This window comes from Cydia pomonella, unplaced genomic scaffold (assembly GCF_033807575.1).
Source record: "Cydia pomonella isolate Wapato2018A unplaced genomic scaffold, ilCydPomo1 PGA_scaffold_61, whole genome shotgun sequence".
Lineage (NCBI taxonomy): Eukaryota > Metazoa > Arthropoda > Insecta > Lepidoptera > Tortricidae > Cydia > Cydia pomonella.
The window spans coordinates 192671-212540 of record NW_026907894.1 but is presented as its reverse complement, the minus strand read 5'-3'; the positions used below and the strand labels follow the sequence as shown (position 1 = coordinate 212540).

At 45.1% G+C, this 19870-nt stretch overlaps 2 protein-coding genes across 2 annotated transcripts; one reads left to right on the top strand and one right to left on the bottom strand.

Moving 5' to 3' along the window:
• The first annotated feature begins 12676 nt into the window (after positions 1 to 12676).
• On the top strand, positions 12677 to 13540 carry LOC133534148 (uncharacterized). Its single transcript, XM_061873235.1, has one exon. It carries the CDS (start codon positions 12677 to 12679, stop codon positions 13538 to 13540), a length of 864 nt encoding a protein of 287 aa, XP_061729219.1.
• A 3823-nt stretch (positions 13541 to 17363) lies between these two features.
• LOC133534147 (NF-kappa-B inhibitor alpha-like) lies at positions 17364 to 18869 on the bottom strand. Its single transcript, XM_061873234.1, has 3 exons — positions 18846 to 18869; positions 18040 to 18389; positions 17364 to 17850 (listed from the first exon to the last, which is right to left on the bottom strand). Exons 1-3 carry the CDS (start codon positions 18867 to 18869, stop codon positions 17364 to 17366), a joined length of 861 nt encoding a protein of 286 aa, XP_061729218.1.
• Between the last annotated feature and the right edge of the window lie 1001 nt (positions 18870 to 19870).

Sequence of the window (19870 nt, the reverse complement as noted above, 5' to 3'; positions counted from 1 at the left end):
CTACGGCCTTCGGCCTCCGGCCCGCTGTTTCGCTTGTCTAAGACACTTTTACTTTTGGGTCGTTTTTACGCTCCAACTTCCCCGCTGGCGAGCCTCGAAGGGGACGCTTCGGGCCTTCGGCCCTACGCGGAGCTCGGCCTTCGGCCTTCGCTAGCCTCGACGCTTCGCCGTCGGGCCTTCGGCCCGCCGGCTCCGCTTATTAAGACAGTTGACTTGTTGCCGGTTCGCTTTATAACTTTTCCCGTTATTTTTGTTGTTATTAATATAATGAAGATTTCTTTTCCAAAGGGGAAAGTTAATGCGGTTGTACTTCCGCTTTGGGCCGCACTCTCGCAGCTCGGCCTTCGGCCTCGCGTGCTTGGGCGTTCCAATGGGACGCTCCGTGCCTTCGGCCCTACGCGGAGCTCGGCCTTCGGCCTTCGCTGGGTTTCGAAGCTCAGCGTCGGGCCTTCGGCCCGCCGCTTCGCTTATTAAGACAGTTAACTTGTAATTGGTTCGCTCTATAAATGCACTTTTCCCGTTATTTTCAGTATAAAGAATATTTGTTTTCCAAAGGGGAAAACTAATGCGGTTGTACTTCCGCTTTAGGCCGCACTCTCGCAGCTCGGCCTTCGGCCTCGCGTGCTTGGGCAATGCAATGGGACGCTCCGGGCCTTCGGCCCTACGCGGAGCTCGGCCTTCGGCCTTCGCTGGGTTTCGAAGCTCAGCGTCGGGCCTTCGGCCCGCCGCTTCGCTTATTAAGACAGTTAACTTGTAACCGGTTCGCTCTATACATGCACTTTTCCCGTTATTTTTAGTATAAAGAATATTTGTTTTCCAAAGGGGAAAAGTGATGCGATTGTACTTCCGCTTTGGGCCGCACTCTCGCAGCTCGGCCTTCGGCCTCGCGTGCTTGGCCGATCCAGTGGGACGCTCCGGGCCTTCAGCCCTACGCGGAGCTCGGCCTTCGGCCTTCGCTGGGTTTCGAAGCTCAGCGTCGGGCCTTCGGCCCGCCGCTTCGCTTATTAAGACACTCGGGGAGGGTTGGTTTCGCTTCGGGAGTAGTGCGGGAAGTTGGAGCTTAAACACGACCCAATAGTAAAAGTGTCTTGACAAGCTCACGTCGGGCCTACGGCCTTCGGCCTTCGGCCCGCCGTTTCGCTTGTCTAAGACACTTTTCCGATTGGGTCGTGTTTAAGCTCCAACTTCCCCCTCTCAGGTGACGCTTCGGGCCTTCGGCCCGACGCGGAGCTCGGCCGTCGGCCTTCGCTAGCCTCGACGCGTCGCCGTCGGGCCTTCGGCCCGCCGGCTCCGCTTATCAAGACAGTTGACTTATTGGAGCGCTTGGGAGCACCTTGTGCACGCAGCTCGGCCTTCGGCCTCGCTTTAAATTACTTGAGGTTGCACGCTTGGGGGTCGGGGTGAAGGCTCCGGGCCTTCGGCCCTCCGCCGGGGTCGGCCTTCGGCCTCCCAGCCTGAAGCTCGCCCTTCGGGCTCGCTTAAGACAGTTTTTATATAGGTTTTCGCTTTGTTCCTCGCTCCCGCAGCTCGGCCTTCGGCCTCGCTCAAAATTACTGGGGGTGGGGCGCGCCCGGCCACTCGGGGTGAAGCTCCGGGCCTGACGGCCCGTCGCGGGGTCGGCCTTCGGCCTCCCAGCCTGAAGCTCGCCCTTCGGGCTCGCTTAACCTACTTGAAAATTTGATTTGCCCCTGTCCGCCGCCATTTTGGATTTTTCCAAAAAAATTTTTTCACATGGTAATCTCGGGCCCCCAGGCTCGCCGCGTGCCAAATCTCAGCGCGCTCGGACCAACTTGAAAAAAAAAAAAAAAAAAAAGTCGGCCATTTTGAAAATTTTTTGATGCAGTTTTTTTTCTCTCGGGGCCCTCTATGACATTTGGTCGAGCACCCCCCACCTATCGCGCACCGTTTCAGAGTTGCCATACAAAACTAAAGTGGCCATTTTTTCCGCCATCTTGGATTTTTTCCAAAATTTTTTTTTTCATACGAATCTAGAGGGGCCCGAGATTCCGTGACCAAAATTTCAGCGCGCTAGGACCAACTTGAAAATTGGCCGCCATTTTGAATCCGCCATTTTGAAAAAAAAATGGCGGCTCTAGAAACTGCCCAGGTTCCTCTTTGACATTTGGTCGAGCACCCCCCCACTATCTCTCACCGTTTGGCCGGGCCGTCAAACATTTTTCGACCCGGAAGTCGAATCCAAAAATCCATATTTTTCTGGACCTACAAATTCCGAGCTCTATACGAATCAATTTTTTTTTTCCACCTAAACCCCACAGTCTCCAAATAAAACATATATATGAGAAATGAGTCGGGATGCAGCTATATATATATTAACTAGTATGTTGCTTTGTGCGCGGGGCCCGAGGGCCCCGCGGTAGTCGTGATGTAGTTGGTGCTGTTGTTGGTCATGTTGTTGATGTTGTTGTTAATGAGTTGTTGTAGTTGGTGCTGTTGTTTTTGCTGTTGTTTAGGTGTAAAAGTTTGTGTTTTCCAAAGGGAAAAGGTAAAGCAGTTGTACTTTTGCTTGCAAGGAATGGTCCGCGTGCGAGCACGCACTCCCGCAGCTCGGCCTTCGGCCTCGCGTGCCTGGGCGATCGAATGGGACGCTCCGGGCCTTCGGCCCTACGCGGAGCTCGGCCTTCGGCCTTCGCAATATAGTTACTTTGGGGGTTGACGGGAAGTTGGAGCTTAAACACGACCCAATAGTAAAAGTGTCTTGACAAGCTCACGTCGGGCCTACGGCCTTCGGCCTCCGGCCCGCCGTTTCGCTTGTCTAAGACACTTTTACTATTGGGTCGTGTTTAAGCTCCAACTTCCCCGCTGGCGAGCCTCGAGGGGGACGCTTCGGGCCTTCGGCCCTACGCGGAGCTCGGCCTTCGGCCTTCGCTAGCCTCGACGCTTCGCCGTCGGGCCTTCGGCCCGCCGGCTCCGCTTATTAAGACAGTTGACTTGTTGCCGGTTCGCTTTATAACTTTTCCCGTTATTTTTGTTGTTATTAATATAAAGAAGATTTTCTTTTCCAAAGGGGAAAGTTAATGCGGTTGTACTTCCGCTTTGGGCCGCACTCTCGCAGCTCGGCCTTCGGCCTCGCGTGCTTGGGTGTTCCAATGGGACGCTCCGTGCCTTCGGCCCTACGCGGAGCTCGGCCTTCGGCCTTCGCTGGGTTTCGAAGCTCAGCGTCGGGCCTTCGGCCCGCCGCTTCGCTTATTAAGACAGTTAACTTGTAATTGGTTCGCTCTATAAATGCACTTTTTCCGTTATTTTTAGTATAAAGAATATTTGTTTTCCAAAGGGGAAAAGTAATGCGGTAGTACTTCCGCTTTAGGCCGCACTCTCGCAGCTCGGCCTTCGGCCTCGCGTGCTTGGGCAATCCAATGGGACGCTCCGGGCCTTCGGCCCTACGCGGAGCTCGGCCTTCGGCCTTCGCTGGGTTTCGAAGCTCAGCGTCGGGCCTTCGGCCCGCCGCTTCGCTTATTAAGACAGTTAACTTGTGACCGGTTCGCTCTATAAATGCACTTTTCCCGTTATTTTTAGTATAAAGAATATTTGTTTTCCAAAGGGGAAAGTTAATGCGGTTGTACTTCCGCTTTGGGTCGCACTCTCGCAGCTCGGCCTTCGGCCTCGCGTGCTTGGGCGATCCAATGGGACGCTCCGTGCCTTCGGCTCTACGCGGAGCTCGGCCTTCGGCCTTCGCTGGGTTTCGAAGCTCAGCGTCGGGCCTTCGGCCCGCCGCTTCGCTTATTAAGACAGTTAACTTGTAATTGGTTCGCTCTATAAATGCGCTTTTCCCGTTATTTTTAGAATAAAGAATATTTGTTTTCCAAAGGGGAAAAGTAATGCGGTTGTACTTCCGCTTTGGGCCGCACTCTCGCAGCTCGGCCTTCGGCCTCGCGTGCTTGGGCGATCCAATGGGACGCTCCGGGCCTTCGGCCCTACGCGGAGCTCGGCCTTCGGCCTTCGCTGGGTTTCGAAGCTCAGCGTCGGGCCTTCGGCCCGCCGCTTCGCTTATTAAGACACTCGGGGAGGGTTGGTTTCGCTTCGGGAGTAGTGCGGGAAGTTGGAGCTTAAACACGACCCAATAGTAAAAGTGTCTTGACAAGCTCACGTCGGGCCTACGGCCTTCGGCCTTCGGCCCGCCGTTTCGCTTGTCTAAGACACTTTTCCTATTGGGTCGTGTTTAAGCTCCAACTTCCCCCTCTCAGGTGACGCTTCGGGCCTTCGGCCCTACGCGGAGCTCGGCCTTCGGCCTTCGCTAGCCTCGACGCGTCGCCGTCGGGCCGTCGGCCCGCCGGCTCCGCTTATCAAGACAGTTGACTTGGTATAACGCTTGGGAGCAACTTATGCACGCAGCTCGGCCTTCGGCCTCGCTTTTAGTTACTGGGGGTTGCACGCTTGGGGGTCGGGGTGAAGGCTCCGGGCCTTCGGCCCTCCGCCGGGGTCGGCCTTCGGCCTCCCAGCCTGAAGCTCGCCCTTCGGGCTCGCTTAAGACAGTTTTTATATAGGTTTTCGCTTTGTTCCTCACTCCCGCAGCTCGGCCTTCGGCCTCGCTCAAAATTACTGGGGGTGGGGCGCGCCTGGCCACTCGAGGTGAAGCTCCGGGCCTGACGGCCCGTCGCGGGGTCGGCCTTCGGCCTCCCGGCCTGAAGCTCGCCCTTCGGGCTCGCTTAACCTACTCGAAAATTTGATTCGCCCCTATCCGCCGCCATTTTGGATTTTTCCAAAATTTTTTTTTCACATGGTAATCTTGGGCCCCCGGGCTCGCCGCATGCCAAATCTCAGCGCGCTCGGACCGACTTGAAAAAAAAAAAAAAAAAAAAGTCGGCCATTTTGAAATTTTTTTGATGCAGTTTTTTTTCTCTCGGGGCCCTCTATGACATTTGGTCGAGCACCCTCCACCTATCGTGCACCGTTTCAGAGTTGCCATACAAAACTAAAGTGGCCATTTTTTCCGCCATCTTGGATTTTTTCCAAAATTTTTTTTACCATACGAATCTAGAGGGCCCCGAGATTCCGTGACCAAAATTTCAGCGCGCTAGGACCGTTTTGAAAATTGGCCGCCATTTTGAATCCGCCATTTTGAAAAAAAAAATGGCGGCTCTAGAAACTGCCCAGGGTCCTCTATGACATTTGGTCGAGCACCCCCCCGCTATCTCTCACCGTTTAGCCAGGCTCTTATGCAGGTTTTTGGTCTTTCATCAGATCGAAAAATCCATATTTTTCCGGACCTAAGTTTTGGGACCTCTATACGATGCCATCTTCCTTCTCGCTCTAAACTCAACAGTCTCCAAATAAAACATCTCTATATGAAATCAGTCGGGATGCAGCTATATATATATTAAACTAGAGTTTTGCTTGGTGCGCGGGGCCCGAGGGCCCCGCGGTGTGCGTGGTGCTGTTGTTTGGTTGTTTGTCATGTTGTTTATGTTGTTGTTAATGAGTTGTTGTTGTAGTGTTTGTTGTTGTTGCTGTTGTTCAGGTGTAAAAGTTTGTGTTTTCCAAAGGGAAAAGGTAAAGCAGTTGTACTTTTGCTTGCAAGGAATGGTCCGCGTGCGAGCGCGCACTCCCGCAGCTCGGCCTTCGGCCTCGCGTGCCTGGGCGATCCAATGGGACGCTCCGGGCCTTCGGCCCTACGCGGAGCTCGGCCTTCGGCCTTCGCAATATAGTTACTTTGGGGGTTGAAGGGAAGTTGGAGCTTAAACACGACCCAATAGTAAAAGTGTCTTGACAAGCTCACGTCGGGCCTACGGCCTTCGGCCTCCGGCCCGCCGTTTCGCTTGTCTAAGACACTTTTACTATTGGGTCGTGTTTAAGCTCCAACTTCCCCGCTGGCGAGCTTCGAAGGGGACGCTTCGGGCCTTCGGCCCTACGCGGAGCTCGGCCTTCGGCCTTCGCAAGCCTCGACGCTTCGCCGTCGGGCCTTCGGCCCGCCGGCTCCGCTTATTAAGACAGTTGACTTGTTGCCGGTTCGCTTTATAACTTTTCCCGTTATTTTTGTTGTTATTAATATAAAGAAGATTTCTTTTCCAAAGGGGAAAGTTAATGCGGTTGTACTTCCGCTTTGGGCCGCACTCTCGCAGCTCGGCCTTCGGCCTCGCGTGCTTGGGCAATCCAATGGGACGCTCCGGGCCTTCGGCCCTACGCGGAGCTCGGCCTTCGGCCTTCGCTGGGTTTCGAAGCTCAGCGTCGGGCCTTCGGTCCGCCGCTTCGCTTATTAAGACAGTTAACTTGTTGTTGGTTCGCTTTATCACTTTTTCCGTTATTTTTGTTGTTATTAATATAAAGATTATTTGTTTTACAAAGGGGAAAAGTGATGCGATTGTACTTCCGCTTTGGGCCGCACTCTCGCAGGTCGGCCTTCGGCCTCGCGTGCTTGGGCGATCCGATGGGACGCTCCGGGCCTTCGGCCCTACGCGGAGCTCGGCCTTCGGCCTTCGCTGGGTTTCGAAGCTCAGCGTCGGGCCTTCGGCCCGCCGCTTCGCTTATTAAGACAGTTAACTTGTAATTGGTTCGCTCTATAAATGCACTTTTCCCGTTATTTGTAGTTTAAAGAATATTTTTTTTCCAAAGGGGAAAAGTAATGCGGTTGTACTTCCACTTTAGGCCGCACTCTCGCAGCTCGGCCTTCGGCCTCGCGTGCTTGGGCAATCTAATGGGACGCTCCGGGCCTTCGGCCCTACGCGGAGCTCGGCCTTCGGCCTTCGCTGGGTTTCGAAGCTCAGCGTCGGGCCTTCGGCCCGCCGCTTCGCTTATTAAGACAGTTAACTTGCAACCGGTTCGCTCTATAAATGCACTTTTCCCGTTATTTTTAGTATAAAGAATATTTGTTTTCCAAAAGGGAAAAGTAATGCGGTTGTACTTCCGCTTTGGGCCGCACTCTCGCAGCTCGGCCTTCGGCCTCGCGTGCTTGGGCGATCCAATGGGACGCTCCGGGCCTTCGGCCCTACGCGGAGCTCGGCCTTCGGCCTTCGCTGGGTTTCGAAGCTCAGCGAAGGCCGAAGGCCGAGCTCCGCGTAGGGCCGAAGGCCCGGAGCGTCCCATTGGATTGCCCAAACACGCGAGGCCGAAGGCCGAGCTGCGAGAGTGCGGCCTAAAGCGGAAGTACAACCGCATTACTTTTCCCCTTTGGAAAACAAATATTCTTTATACTAAAAATAACGGGAAAAGTGCATTTATAGAGCGAACCAATTACAAGTTAACTGTCTTAATAAGCGAAGCGGCGGGCCGAAGGCCCGACGCTGAGCTTCGAAACCCAGCGAAGGCCGAAGGCCGAGCTCCGCGTAGGGCCGAAGGCACGGAGCGTCCCATTGGAACGCCCAAGCACGCGAGGCCGAAGGCCGAGCTGCGAGAGTGCGGCCCAAAGCGGAAGTACAACCGCATTAACTTTCCCCTTTGGAAAAGAAATCTTCTTTATATTAATAACAACAAAAATAACGGGAAAAGTTATAAAGCGAACCGGCAACAAGTCAACTGTCTTAATAAGCGGAGCCGGCGGGCCGAAGGCCGAAATTTGAAAATTGGCCGCCATTTTGAATCCGCCATTTTGAAAAAAAAAATGGCGGCTTCCAAAACTGCCCAGGGTCCTCTATGACATTTGGTCGAGCACCCCCCCACTATCTCTCACCGTTTGGCCGGGCCGTCAAACATTTTTGGACCCGGAAGTCGAATCCAAAAATCCATATTTTTCTGGACCTACAAATTCCGAGCTCTATACTAATCAATTTTTTTTTTTCACCTAAACCCCACAGTTTCCAAATAAAACATATATATGAGAAATCAGTGGTTTTGCAGCTATATATATTATTAAAAAAATTAATTAATTAAAAATAATAATTAAATTGCCCGGGCATTATACATACCGCCGCTCACCTATTGGGCAAAGTAATAAAAAAACATTTTGCAATAAAGATACTGCTACAAAACAACAACCCTAGAAGATCCGATACTCCAGCATCGTGGCGCCGGTGCTGCTTAACTGGGTAGCGGTGGTCAAGGGAATCACCGCGGAGTTGGGCCGAACCGTCGACGCCAATCCGGTGAGGACAGGCTTTCGGTTCTAGCCCAAATCAGAAGAGGAGTACCGTACGGTGTTCAAGTATCTCGAAAAATTGGACAATGCCGTAGAGTGGAATACTCTCTACTCCGTATACTCGGAGAAGAAGATGAAGGTGGCGCTCCAAGCTTCACCAGCAGAAACGCCACTAGACGAAATCAAGAACGCTTGCGTGGACCTCGGATTCACTGTAGAGCACATCAAGCAGATAAACGCCAGAGAGGGCAAGCCGGGCTGCGTTTACTTCTTGCAGCTCGCCGCCCTCCCTCCCCCTCCCCTCGCGAGAATATACCGCGATCTACAGGGTGAACGAGTTTCTCTTCCTGAACTCCTTTATAATAGAAGCATGGAGGGGGAAATCTGGACCACCGCAGTGTCACAGCTGCCAGGGCTTCAGACACCATTCGAAGGTCGGTCATAGTCCGCAAAAGTGCGTCCATTGTGCAGACCTCATCCAGCAACAAAATGCCGCAGGCCAAAAGAAGAGCCCTGTACATGCGCCAACTACACGGGCTCTCATCCTGCCAGTTACAGGAGATGCCCCGTGTATCTGAGAGAGGCCCATAATTGGAAGGCGGGCATAAACGCACACACGGTCCGTAAGAAGGCAGGCCCAGTGATGAAGGCTAAGGCGTTGCAAAACCCACGGTGGAATAGTCGGCGCCCGCGTCCCTGATGGCGCTGGCGAATGCCCCTACTCAAGGCGGCGAAAGAGACCAACCAGCGGCCATCAACACCACCAAAAAGGCTACAAAGAAAAACATAAAGAAGACGAAGCCCACAGCTCCTGAAGCCGCAGCTCCAAGCCAGCAGTAAGTGACAAGGATCTGGCTATAATATTATTATCGTAAGGCTTTATTGAAATCAATTTTTCAGCGTTTAATCTTATATGTACATCTATAGTTCTATATAAGTTTGACAGCCAATCCCTGGCATCCGTAGTTATTGCGTGCAGATTTTCATGCCTCCCGAAAAACGTCTCTTGGGGCATTCTTCCACAATGTGCGTAGTTGTTTGGTCTGGCGCGCCACATTACAGTTTGGTGAGGGTTTGTAACCCCATTTGTAGAGGTTGTGTTTACGGCAGCTGACGTCGGACCTTATTCTGGTCACTGTAACTCAGATCTTTCGTAGCTCGTCTAGACTGGGTGGTTATTTTGTTGATCTCGATACTGATACGCGCATGTAATACCTCTGGTGTTTCAGGCGTCCATAGGCTACGGTGACTGCTTACCATCAGGCGGGCCGTATGCTTGTTTGCCACTGTCGTGGTATAAAAAAATACTGTTGGAAAACTGAGTTTGTGTGCAGTACGAGTTCCAGTTTCCTTCCATTCCAGGTTAACGTCGAAGCATACTGGGCCCTGGATTTGGGAGTCTGACGAGATTTGAGCCGTGCGTTAGGGAAGCTACCCCTAGTGTTTTTTCTGTTTTATTTATGTAGCTAACCAGGGTCCTCTCCTTCTACATGGTTGAGAGGATGAACCTGAAGAAACATGTCGTCGCAGTATTCCTCGACACAGAGTAGGCGTTCGACAAGGTCTGGCATGAGGGCCTGCAAGCCAAAGCTGGCAACTTCATCGGTCCCACGTCGAGTCATACACGTTGTCAACTCCTTCCTCACCAACCGACGCTTTCAAGTGGCAGTTGACCTCGCGGGAGTCCCACAAGAAAGCTATCTATTGCCATCTTGTTATGCTTGGTACACCGATGATATTTCGGTGGTTGGCCGCGTCAAGCTGGGTATGTTCGCAGACGACGCAGCGTACTACGCGTCGTCCATTACACCAACTCACGCCTCACTGAAGATAAATCGCTAGCTCGATGTCCTACCTGAGTGGCTGACCAAACGGAGGTTCTAGTTGAACGTCACCAAGACGCAGCCGCTCCTCATGAGAGCAGCCCATGCGAGCAATTACTAGGCGAGGAGATATATTGGAAGCACATGGCACAATTCCTAGAGGTCACACAGGGGCATCACAACGGAGCAACACACGGAAGAGTTAGCGAGACGGGCTATAACTGCGCGTACTCTGCTTCGTCTACTGCTCCACAGCAGCCATCCCCCATACGCACAAAGCTGGGGATCTATAAGACTTACTTGCCAGGACTCTCCTGCTAGGAGACGCTGAGTCTCCAAGCGATTGTTAGAGCGCCGCCAACAAGGGCCAGAAATGGCCACCTCAAACACCCCAGAAAGGGAAGTAAAAAAAATTAAGTAAGTTTTTACTATAATTCGAAACTGAATTACAAAAATAAGATCCGTCCGCGTCCGCACGTTGCTATCATCGGCTGTGGTTGGTCATCGGGTGTGGTTGTGGTTGGTGTGGTTGGCGTGTCACGCGTTTGTTTTCCTCCTCACACCTCATCCAATGTATCTTTATTATCAAATTGCCCAACGACCACGTAGCAATATACATAATGACCAGACAATGTGATAAATAATGAAGTTCAGGTAATTATTTATCACTTGGCCCGATATAGCTTGCCATTATTCATAATGCCCGGGCATTATATATAATGCCCACATTAATCACTTGGTCCATGACATATAAACGTCAAAATGAATAGCGAGCGAATGGGAATCGGGTTGTATGGAGCCGCCGCTACTGCAAAATACATTTGTCTAAGTTATGATGACTGGTTATATTTTCATGTTTCTAAATTAACTTCGGTGCTTTTAGTGTCCTTGTTGCTACCGAACTTTTATTAAGTACTGAGTTATTACATGGTCTTTTTAAATACCCGTTATTTAAAATTTCTTCATATTATTAAACGGCAAAATAACATGCTCAAAGATCTTTTGAAGGGCCGGCAGCCGCAGGTGTTCAGAAAAACCATAAAACATCAAAGTGTTTGTCAAAACACGGTGTCTTTATTTTGTTTACTTTAGGAGTTCCTTTGGCCACCTTCGGGCTCCACCATCAGACCAGCTTCATAGCACCATAATATTGCACAGTCACCAAGTCCACCAGATACTACCAAATACCAGGCCAAATCGAACGTCAGGAAGTGGTAGTAAATCGACTCTCAAGATTGACCTAACGACAACTTCAAACTTCATTCTAATTCTAAATAACATATGTTATTCCACTAAAACCTTATTTAGAATAACTCCATTCATGGAATATTCCGTTCCGTCTTTTATTCTTCATTTAACAAGGAAAAGCTTCAATCTCAAAAGTTAGGTTCTTAGGGCTCGTCCACATATTGCCGTAACATGTGGATGAGCCCTTACTAAAATTCCAGGGGTACGCATTAAAAGATTAGGAAGAAATAAACAGGGAAAATCCTTAATAAAAGAGATTATAATTCCTGAGACCATAGAACCTTAAAATTAATCTTAATATTAGCACTGAGAGTTTTGAAATTTAAAAAAGAGCCTTAAAATTAGGGAACACTAGCACTGAGCACTGAGCACTTAGATCACTGAAGTTGGGCCACTTTAATCATCTTGTAGTACTGGTGATTAGGATACTGCGCTGTATCGGTGCTGATGCGAAACCACAAGGCAATCCCTTTGTAGTTTTGTGCGGTCGCCATGACACCTTCATGGGTGAAAGTAGCCCCGTAGACACTTCCATGTACGTGACAGTATTCCTGCAGCCTGTCGTGGATGACCAGGTCCACAAGAAACTCTGGGCCTAAGTCCCAAATCTTTGGAATAAGGCACGGAAAGTATTCCATTATGATATTTATTTTGATTAGTCTCCCGAGTAGTTGATACGGCAGATGTTTGTGAAATGAAGTCACCATGATGCATAGTATGCTTTTTATTCCCGCCAGAGTATCAACGACCCCAGGATGCTTGTTTGTTTTTCGTCCTCTACAAGGTTAGGCCTTAAAACAGTATCTAAGTAATAAATTGGCCGGAAAAAAGAGCAACGAACGGCTTTTGTTACACTAAAGAAGGTGAATTTTAATCATGCGTGAATGTCAGAAAAGGTGAGCACTAAAGGTGAACTATCTTTGAACAGATGGTCGATTCTTGTAGCTTTCAGAATAATGAACAAAATTCTAAAACAAATTTAACAAGGGGCTTTAAATAGAAATAACATCTTATTACACATATCCTCAAACAAATTAATAACATAAATATTAATCTCCGATATTTAAATATAGAGGGCGCTACTGTGCCACGGCAAACATTACTGTCCGTATATTTTTGCGGTCAAAAATAGAAATACTACGATTTTTAGATCGATTATCAGTGTGGAAGATAGTACAGGGAAGAAAAATCAAGAACACATATTAGTTTCCTTAAAAATGTGAAGAAACAGTGCCAAAATAGACAAAAACATGTTACACAACAAGTGATTTGTTCCGTGCTAGTGAAGACTTTTATGCGACTTAAAAACAACTGGAAGATCAGAGAACAATACTAGTGAAAAATACTACCCATTACGCCGAGGTTAGTTGAAAAATAAAATAAAATTCACCAAAATAACCTGCAAATATAACGGTAAACAAACTGCTTCACTCACCGAGGAATAGTTTTGCTACTGCTCAATAGAGGGCGCAAAATTCAAAGAACAAGAACTGCTCACGATCACCGTCTAGCGTAAGAGCGCCATCTAGCGTCGAGTAGGTGACAAAAGTTAGAAAAATACCATTTAAAAATCCTGAACATGGAAGAAGTTATGTCCGCACTCCGTAAGCTCCAACAAGACATGGACCAACAGAAAATTACAATTGAAAGGAATGGAGAGAAAGTTACTGAACAGATAACAGAAAACATAAACAAAACTTTAGACACAAAATTTAGAATATGGGAAGACAGTCAAGAAAAATTACTGCAAAAGATAGAAAAACAGGAACAGAGGCTTCATACGCTAGAAAAGCAAGTAAGACAGAGAAATTTGGTATTTTTCGGCATCGAGGAAAATGAAAAATCTTACTCACAGCTAGAAACAAATATCATTGACTTCATAAACAACTTCCTTTCAATAAAATTAAATAACATAGATATTCAAGAAGCCAGGAGGATCGGCAAAAAATCAGAAAACCCCCGCCCCATTACTGTTACATTTACCACCTTGGGCAGCAAAATCAAAATAATTAAGCAAAAAGGTCTACTAAAGGACACTGCATACTACATAAAGGAAGATTATCCACAACATATCTTGGAGAAAAGAAGAGAGCTACAAGAACAAGCGCAGGTAGAGAAAAATAAAGGAAATAAAGTCATCATAAAGTATGACAAATTAATTGTACTAAAAAATAATTCAGAGACCGAATCAAGCTCAGATACCAGGAAACGGAACCTATCCATCTCACCACAAAATAACTTAAACTCTCAAGTATACACTCCACAGCCTACACGCAATATTCAATTGGCAAAGAAAAATAAAACTGTAGTAACGCGGAATACATCCCAAAGCTCACCTAGTACGTCACAAGGACCAGTTAAACCAGGCATCCTTAACTTCCTAACGAATAAGCAATCAAACGGCAAGCAGGAAGGAGATAAAATAGAACCGAAGACAACTTAAACGCCTAGCAATTAGCACCTCTCTCAGAACACGTATTATGCGAAAAACAAAACATATTAGCACCACTAATCCATCTTCCAAGCCGGTTGGTCACCGTGGAAGATTACGACCACAACCTTCCAAAGAAATCATCAGAACTTACAAAAATCAGCAAAAGAAGCTCACACCAGCTCCACATATTGACATATAATGTTAGAACTCTATCATCACACGAACGATTAATCGAACTTAATGAAGCACTGGCGAATATAAAATATGATATCATAGGTTTATCAGAAATACGACGCCTCGGTAACGAAATTTCAGAATACGATCACTTCATTCTGTGTCACACGGGTCAAACGCCAGGAAAATATGGAGTCGGTTTTTTTATAAATAAACACCTAAAAAATAATATCGAGAGCTATGTTGGAATCTCTGAACGAGTCGCACTTCTCAACATCAGAATTTCAAATAAACCGCTCACCATAATACAGGTCTACGCACCCACAGAGGCGGCGCAAGAAGAAGAAGTTGATACTTTCTACGAAGACATCTACGAAGCTATAAGTATGGCATACGAAGATTACATCTTAATGGGCGACTTCAATTCAAAAATAGGCAAACCACAAATGGACGAACATCTTGTAACAAGGCAATATGGCTATGGTGAAAGAAACGCACGAGGACAGAGGCTCATAGACTTTGCGTTGGAAAACAAGCTAGCAATTATCAACACTTTTTACAAGAAAAACCCCAAAAACAGATGGACGTGGCGCTCGCCAAATGGGCAACATAGAAACGAAATAGATTTCATTATGTCTAAGCGTCCACAAATATTTCAAAATATCGAAACTTTGAATCTAGATTATTCGTCAGACCACAGACCGCTCAGAGGTACAATAACACTTGCTACACCGAAAAAAAGTAGAGCTAACTACATAAATAAGCAATACAGTATTCTCAAAAGCGAAGAAGAGATATCACGGTATAGAGAATACCTGACACATAACATAAATACTCTAGAGGACAACAATAAAGAGGAGACGGTACAAACCTATTATGACAAAATAATCAACATTATTCGAATAAGTCTACAAAGTGCTTGTAAAAAAGAGTCACCTAGAGAACGTAGTATACTGACAGAACGCACGAAAAATCTAATAAAAAGAAAACAAGAGTTACAAAAAACTAAAAATAAATCTAGATCACAGAAAAACGAACTCAAAGCATTATACAAATTAACCAGCAAATATATAAAAATAGATTATCAAAACCACAGATTTATAACCTTAGAAAGACATTTAGAGCAGAAAGGAAGCACAAAAAAAGGGTATAAAGAATTACGAACAAATAAGACATGGATCAAAAGTTTAAAAAAAGAGGAAGAAACGAAAATAAGCCGTGCTGAAATCATAAAGGTTGCAACAGATTTTTACAGAAACTTATATAGCGCTACAATAACACATAGGGGTCCAATAGAGAACTATTCATTGAAACCTCAGGGATCAAATGAAATATCAGGATATGACATAATAGAGCCTATAGGCTGTAAAGAAATTATAGAGACAGTACGAAAGCTAAAATCAGACAAAAGTCCAGGCTCGGACCACATAACGAATGACGCTATAAAAATCGGTCAAGATATACTAGCCAGGCCACTAACGAATTTATTTAATCAAATTTTAGAAAATACTGAAACACCTACACAATGGTCGGAATCCAATATTATTTTGCTTTACAAAAAAGGAGACCCTGAAAATATCAGCAACTACAGACCGATAAGCCTTCTGCCATCCATATATAAACTTTTTTCAACCATTATAAACCAGAGAATAAATGTATCACTAGAACAGAAACAACCCATCGAACAAGCCGGATTTAGAAAAGGTTTTTCTACGATGGATCATATCCATACGTTGGAGTTAATAATAGAGAAATTTCAGGAACAAAAACGACCATTGTACGTAGCTTTTATCGATTATCAAAAAGCTTTCGATACTGTGTCCCACGAAAGTATATGGACAACACTAACAGCTCAACAGGTAGAGACAAAATACATAGATATTCTAAAAGCTATATACACTAAGAGCACGAGCCGAGTTAAACTAGAAACGATTGGTCCAAGCTTTCAAGTAAAAAGAGGAGTAAGGCAAGGCGATCCCTTGTCCCCAAGAATTTTTATTGCTATTTTAGAAAGCATTATGAGCAATCTAGATTGGCAAAAACAGGGCTTACTGATACAAGGAAAAACCTTAAGTCACCTTAGATTTGCGGATGATTTAGTACTACTGGCGGAATCAGCACCGAATCTGCAGTACATGATTGAAACTCTACATAAAGCTAGTCGACAAGTAGGCCTTGAAATGAACATTTCTAAAACAAAAATCATGTCAAATTACAGAAAATCAAACATCACTTTAGATAATGAGTTACTACAATATGAGGATCAATACATATATTTAGGGAAGCAAATTGGATTCAACAGAAATAACAATGAACTAGAAGTAGAGCGGAGAGTCAAAATTATATGGAATAAGTACTGGAGTTGTAAGGAAGTGTTTAAAAGTAAAATGCCAATAAAGCTGAAAAGGAAAGTTATGAACACATGTATAATTCCATGTTTAATATATGCAAGTCAAACGTGGAAATTCACCAAAAAAATCCAGAATCTAATAACTACATGTCAAAGAGGTATGGAACGTAGCATGTTAAACTTGAAAAAAATTCAAAAGATACGACACACAAGGATAAGAACAGCGATTAAAACTATAGATGCTCTCAACCAAGCTCAAAAATTGAAATGGCGATGGGCCGGACATGTGGCACGACTTAAAGACCGCAGATGGACTAAAATCGTCACATTATGGAAAGGGCCTCAAGGCAAGCGACGCAGTGGAAGACCACACTCACGCTGGGACGAGGACATCATAAAAATAGCGGGACCAAACTGGCATCAAACCGCACTAGACCGATCAAAATGGCAAACTTTGGAAGAGGCCTTCACCTGAGAGGGGTTCCTGTTACATATCTACAAATTATTTAGAAAATAACTAACAATTCCAAAACTACTATGTAAGCAAAAAAAAAAAAAAAAAACAAAAAATGATTTACTAACCATCATAAAGTAAGAAACAAATTGTACTAATTTAGCGGGAAATAAAAGGCTTTTTATTTTTATTTTTATTTTTATTTTATTTATTATTTAAATATTAATTAAAGTGTAAGAGAACAGTAAAATTAAATAAAATGACACACCAACAATATCAGATTTGCGACATTTTGCTATATTTCATATTTTTTTCAGGTTCTATACAACATAAACTAAAATACATATATATTGCAAACCAAAATAATGCAATTCATCATATCCATAGATAACAAGCCATATCTCTACTATAAGATTACAAATGCCATATTATACAACATATTAATTCAGCTAATATTGTCAGACTGTAAATAAATATTATAAATGACAAATATAAAATATAAAACGTTATAAAAACACAAGTCAGTAATATGTCAGGTTACCAAATACAATTTTGTTTAAGATAATAAAAATACTCACTTCGAACTCTAATCATAATGACTTATAGTTTATACTAAATTTAAAAAAAAAAGGCAGAGACAATGTAACCTAGTCCTTAGACACTAACCAGCGCGTTGACCGCCATTGAAAATAAACTTCACTTCGTGCAAGCGTAATTCAAATCCAAATGACGTCAATGTGTACGTCGATAAATCATTGCCAAGTGCTCTAGTGACTCAGTGATCTCATTGACTCATACCAGCTGCCCACACAATAGATAACTGTTTTACCTACTGTATAACGAAAACAAACAAACTACACTTGGTTTGGGCTTTTCTTGTTAGGCTCGTAGTCCTCGTCTGCAGAATTTGATTCCGACTGCAGAGGAAGTCTGCCCGTGGCGCCATTTTCTTTTAATATTCTCATCATTTTCTCATCCCTCTTCATAAACGCGATATGGAAAGGAGTCATACCTTCGTTGTTCATCAACTCCCGGTTTATATCCTGCAGTTTGCAGAGCCACTCCACTAGCTCGTAGTTGTTCATCTTGACACCGATATGCAAAGCAGTATCGCCGTTTTTACGCTCTTTTCCATTGATGTCAGCGCCCCACAGGATCAGGAGCTTCATTTTCTCCACAGCGTCGGGTTCCGATGCGACCACATGTACGCATTGTTGTTGTTTATTGTTGTAATCCATCAAACAATGCCTACTATCATTGTCTATGACGTCGTGCAGAAACATCAGATTGTTGATGTCCCCGTGGCAAAGGAAATGCGCCAGGTTTTCGCCTTGTTCGTTTCTGGAACCGGTCATTATTATTTTCGATGAATACATTGTTTCTGCTACTACGAAACTGAACAAACTTAGTCACTTATTGCATGTCACTCCATTAAATACAAAGCGGATGTTTGATAACGATTTCAATAGGTCACAGGCTATCTTCTGGTCGATTCTCTGCAGCTTGATTGCAGCAGGCTGTCAAAGTTACCTCAAAGTCAGGTCAAGAATTTCGTTATCTTCTGCCGGTTCGTCGCATACTGCGCCGTTTACCCTCAAAAGCTCCTTCATCCAGAAATCTCCAACTTTGCAGGCCACGTTGTAGGCAGTCTCATGCAGGAAATTGATAGCCCCAAGATCTGCGCCAGGCTGCCGGCAAATCCACTCGGCTAAAGAGTAATTTCTGCTACCCGCCGCGAAATGGAGCAGTGTGTTACCTTCTAGAAGCTCTCGAGCATTCAAATCTGCCCCAGCAGTCACAAGGGCTTCGATTTTGTCCTTAGAATTTGCCTGGTCGGTCTCAGCGACTGCATGAGTTACTTGTCTGCCATATGCATCATACTGGAACAAAACGTCCCTATACCTAAAGGACTCCACAGCGTCTAAAAGCTCCCACACTTCACCCACTCGGCAAATAAAGAGAAAAGTATGGCCCTCTAAATCTGTAGGGTCTATAAATTCGTCACCGTTTATAAAACCATTTTGTTCCATATTTACGTCGTGCACCGGATGAATGTAAAATGTTACTGAATTGTGCTGGGGCATTTTACAGGCAATGAAATAAATTCCCAGATCGTTATTTAGCTTGTTAGTGACATGTGCAAGCCAAAACATTCTATTAATAATTGTCGATTGGTTTATTTCTTTTACGATGCATTAAAATGTCAACGCGCCCGTTCAAAACATAGCGTCAGGGGAGGTGTAACATCACTAATCGGTAATTGAAATCCGGGAGCAAGTGATGTATTACAATTCGCGATATCTTATCTTATTGTAAATATATTTTTATTTACTGACCGTACTAGCGATTGCATAAGACATAATGCAATGTTTCTCTAATAACCATGCAAACGCTTACTACCAAGGTTACGCTACGCTACCGGTCCATTCATAACATCTTGTTTACTATGATAACAATAAGGGCAGACCGGTTGTGTCTACTCTATTCATTATTCTTAGTCATTGGGACGAAAATGCTAATACCGACGCAACGTGTTTTGCATTTGAATGTGTGCGTCGTAGAATTTATTATAGCACGTGGTAATCGAGTGCGTTGCCACGCTGTCGTTAACCAGATGACATTGTGTGTCAGCTGAAGGTCCCTGCGTTCTTTTGCAGTTAAGTGATAGGCTTAATTGGTCTGTTCACCTCGAGGTTAGCGACTTAAGAGAGGTATTTCGTAGCTGATGACCTAGGGTCCTTTTTTCGAGCGAGGTACGGTCTGATACGGAGGCGTAGATTTTGGGTATTTTAACCTGACAATAAAATTAATGGTAGTATTTCTGCGTCGTGCATATATTTTATGGTATTTATTAGTTTTTATGATATTCCTTGCGGAAGAAATGTTCAATTTTTTTTAATTGTGGCTTGGCCCGCATGGAAAAATATGTCTGAAGAAAATATATGTGACATAGATGAGGAATATTTATTTAGGTATATATTATGCATCTATTTTGGCACATATAATGTTAGCATTTATATGTAAAAAGAAAATATATAAATATTGACATATTTTTTTTTTTGCGCAAATATATGTCACACTTATATTATATGTAGCTGCACCATATATATTTTCACATCTATTTTTGAGTTACATACTTTTTCGTGCAGGGGGTCTCATTGTTTTTCAACAATTTTTTTTTTTTTTGCCAAGTTTTTTGGACTGAGTATATATTACTGAAATATATATTTATGCAGTTTTGGGTACCCTATAGAAATCCGAAAAAAGAGGTATATGCAATTTCTGTACCGGGTAACGCTAAATTTGGTTGTCTAGTATAGAAAGTGTGTTTAGTGTGTAAAATATTAAAAAAAAAAAATAT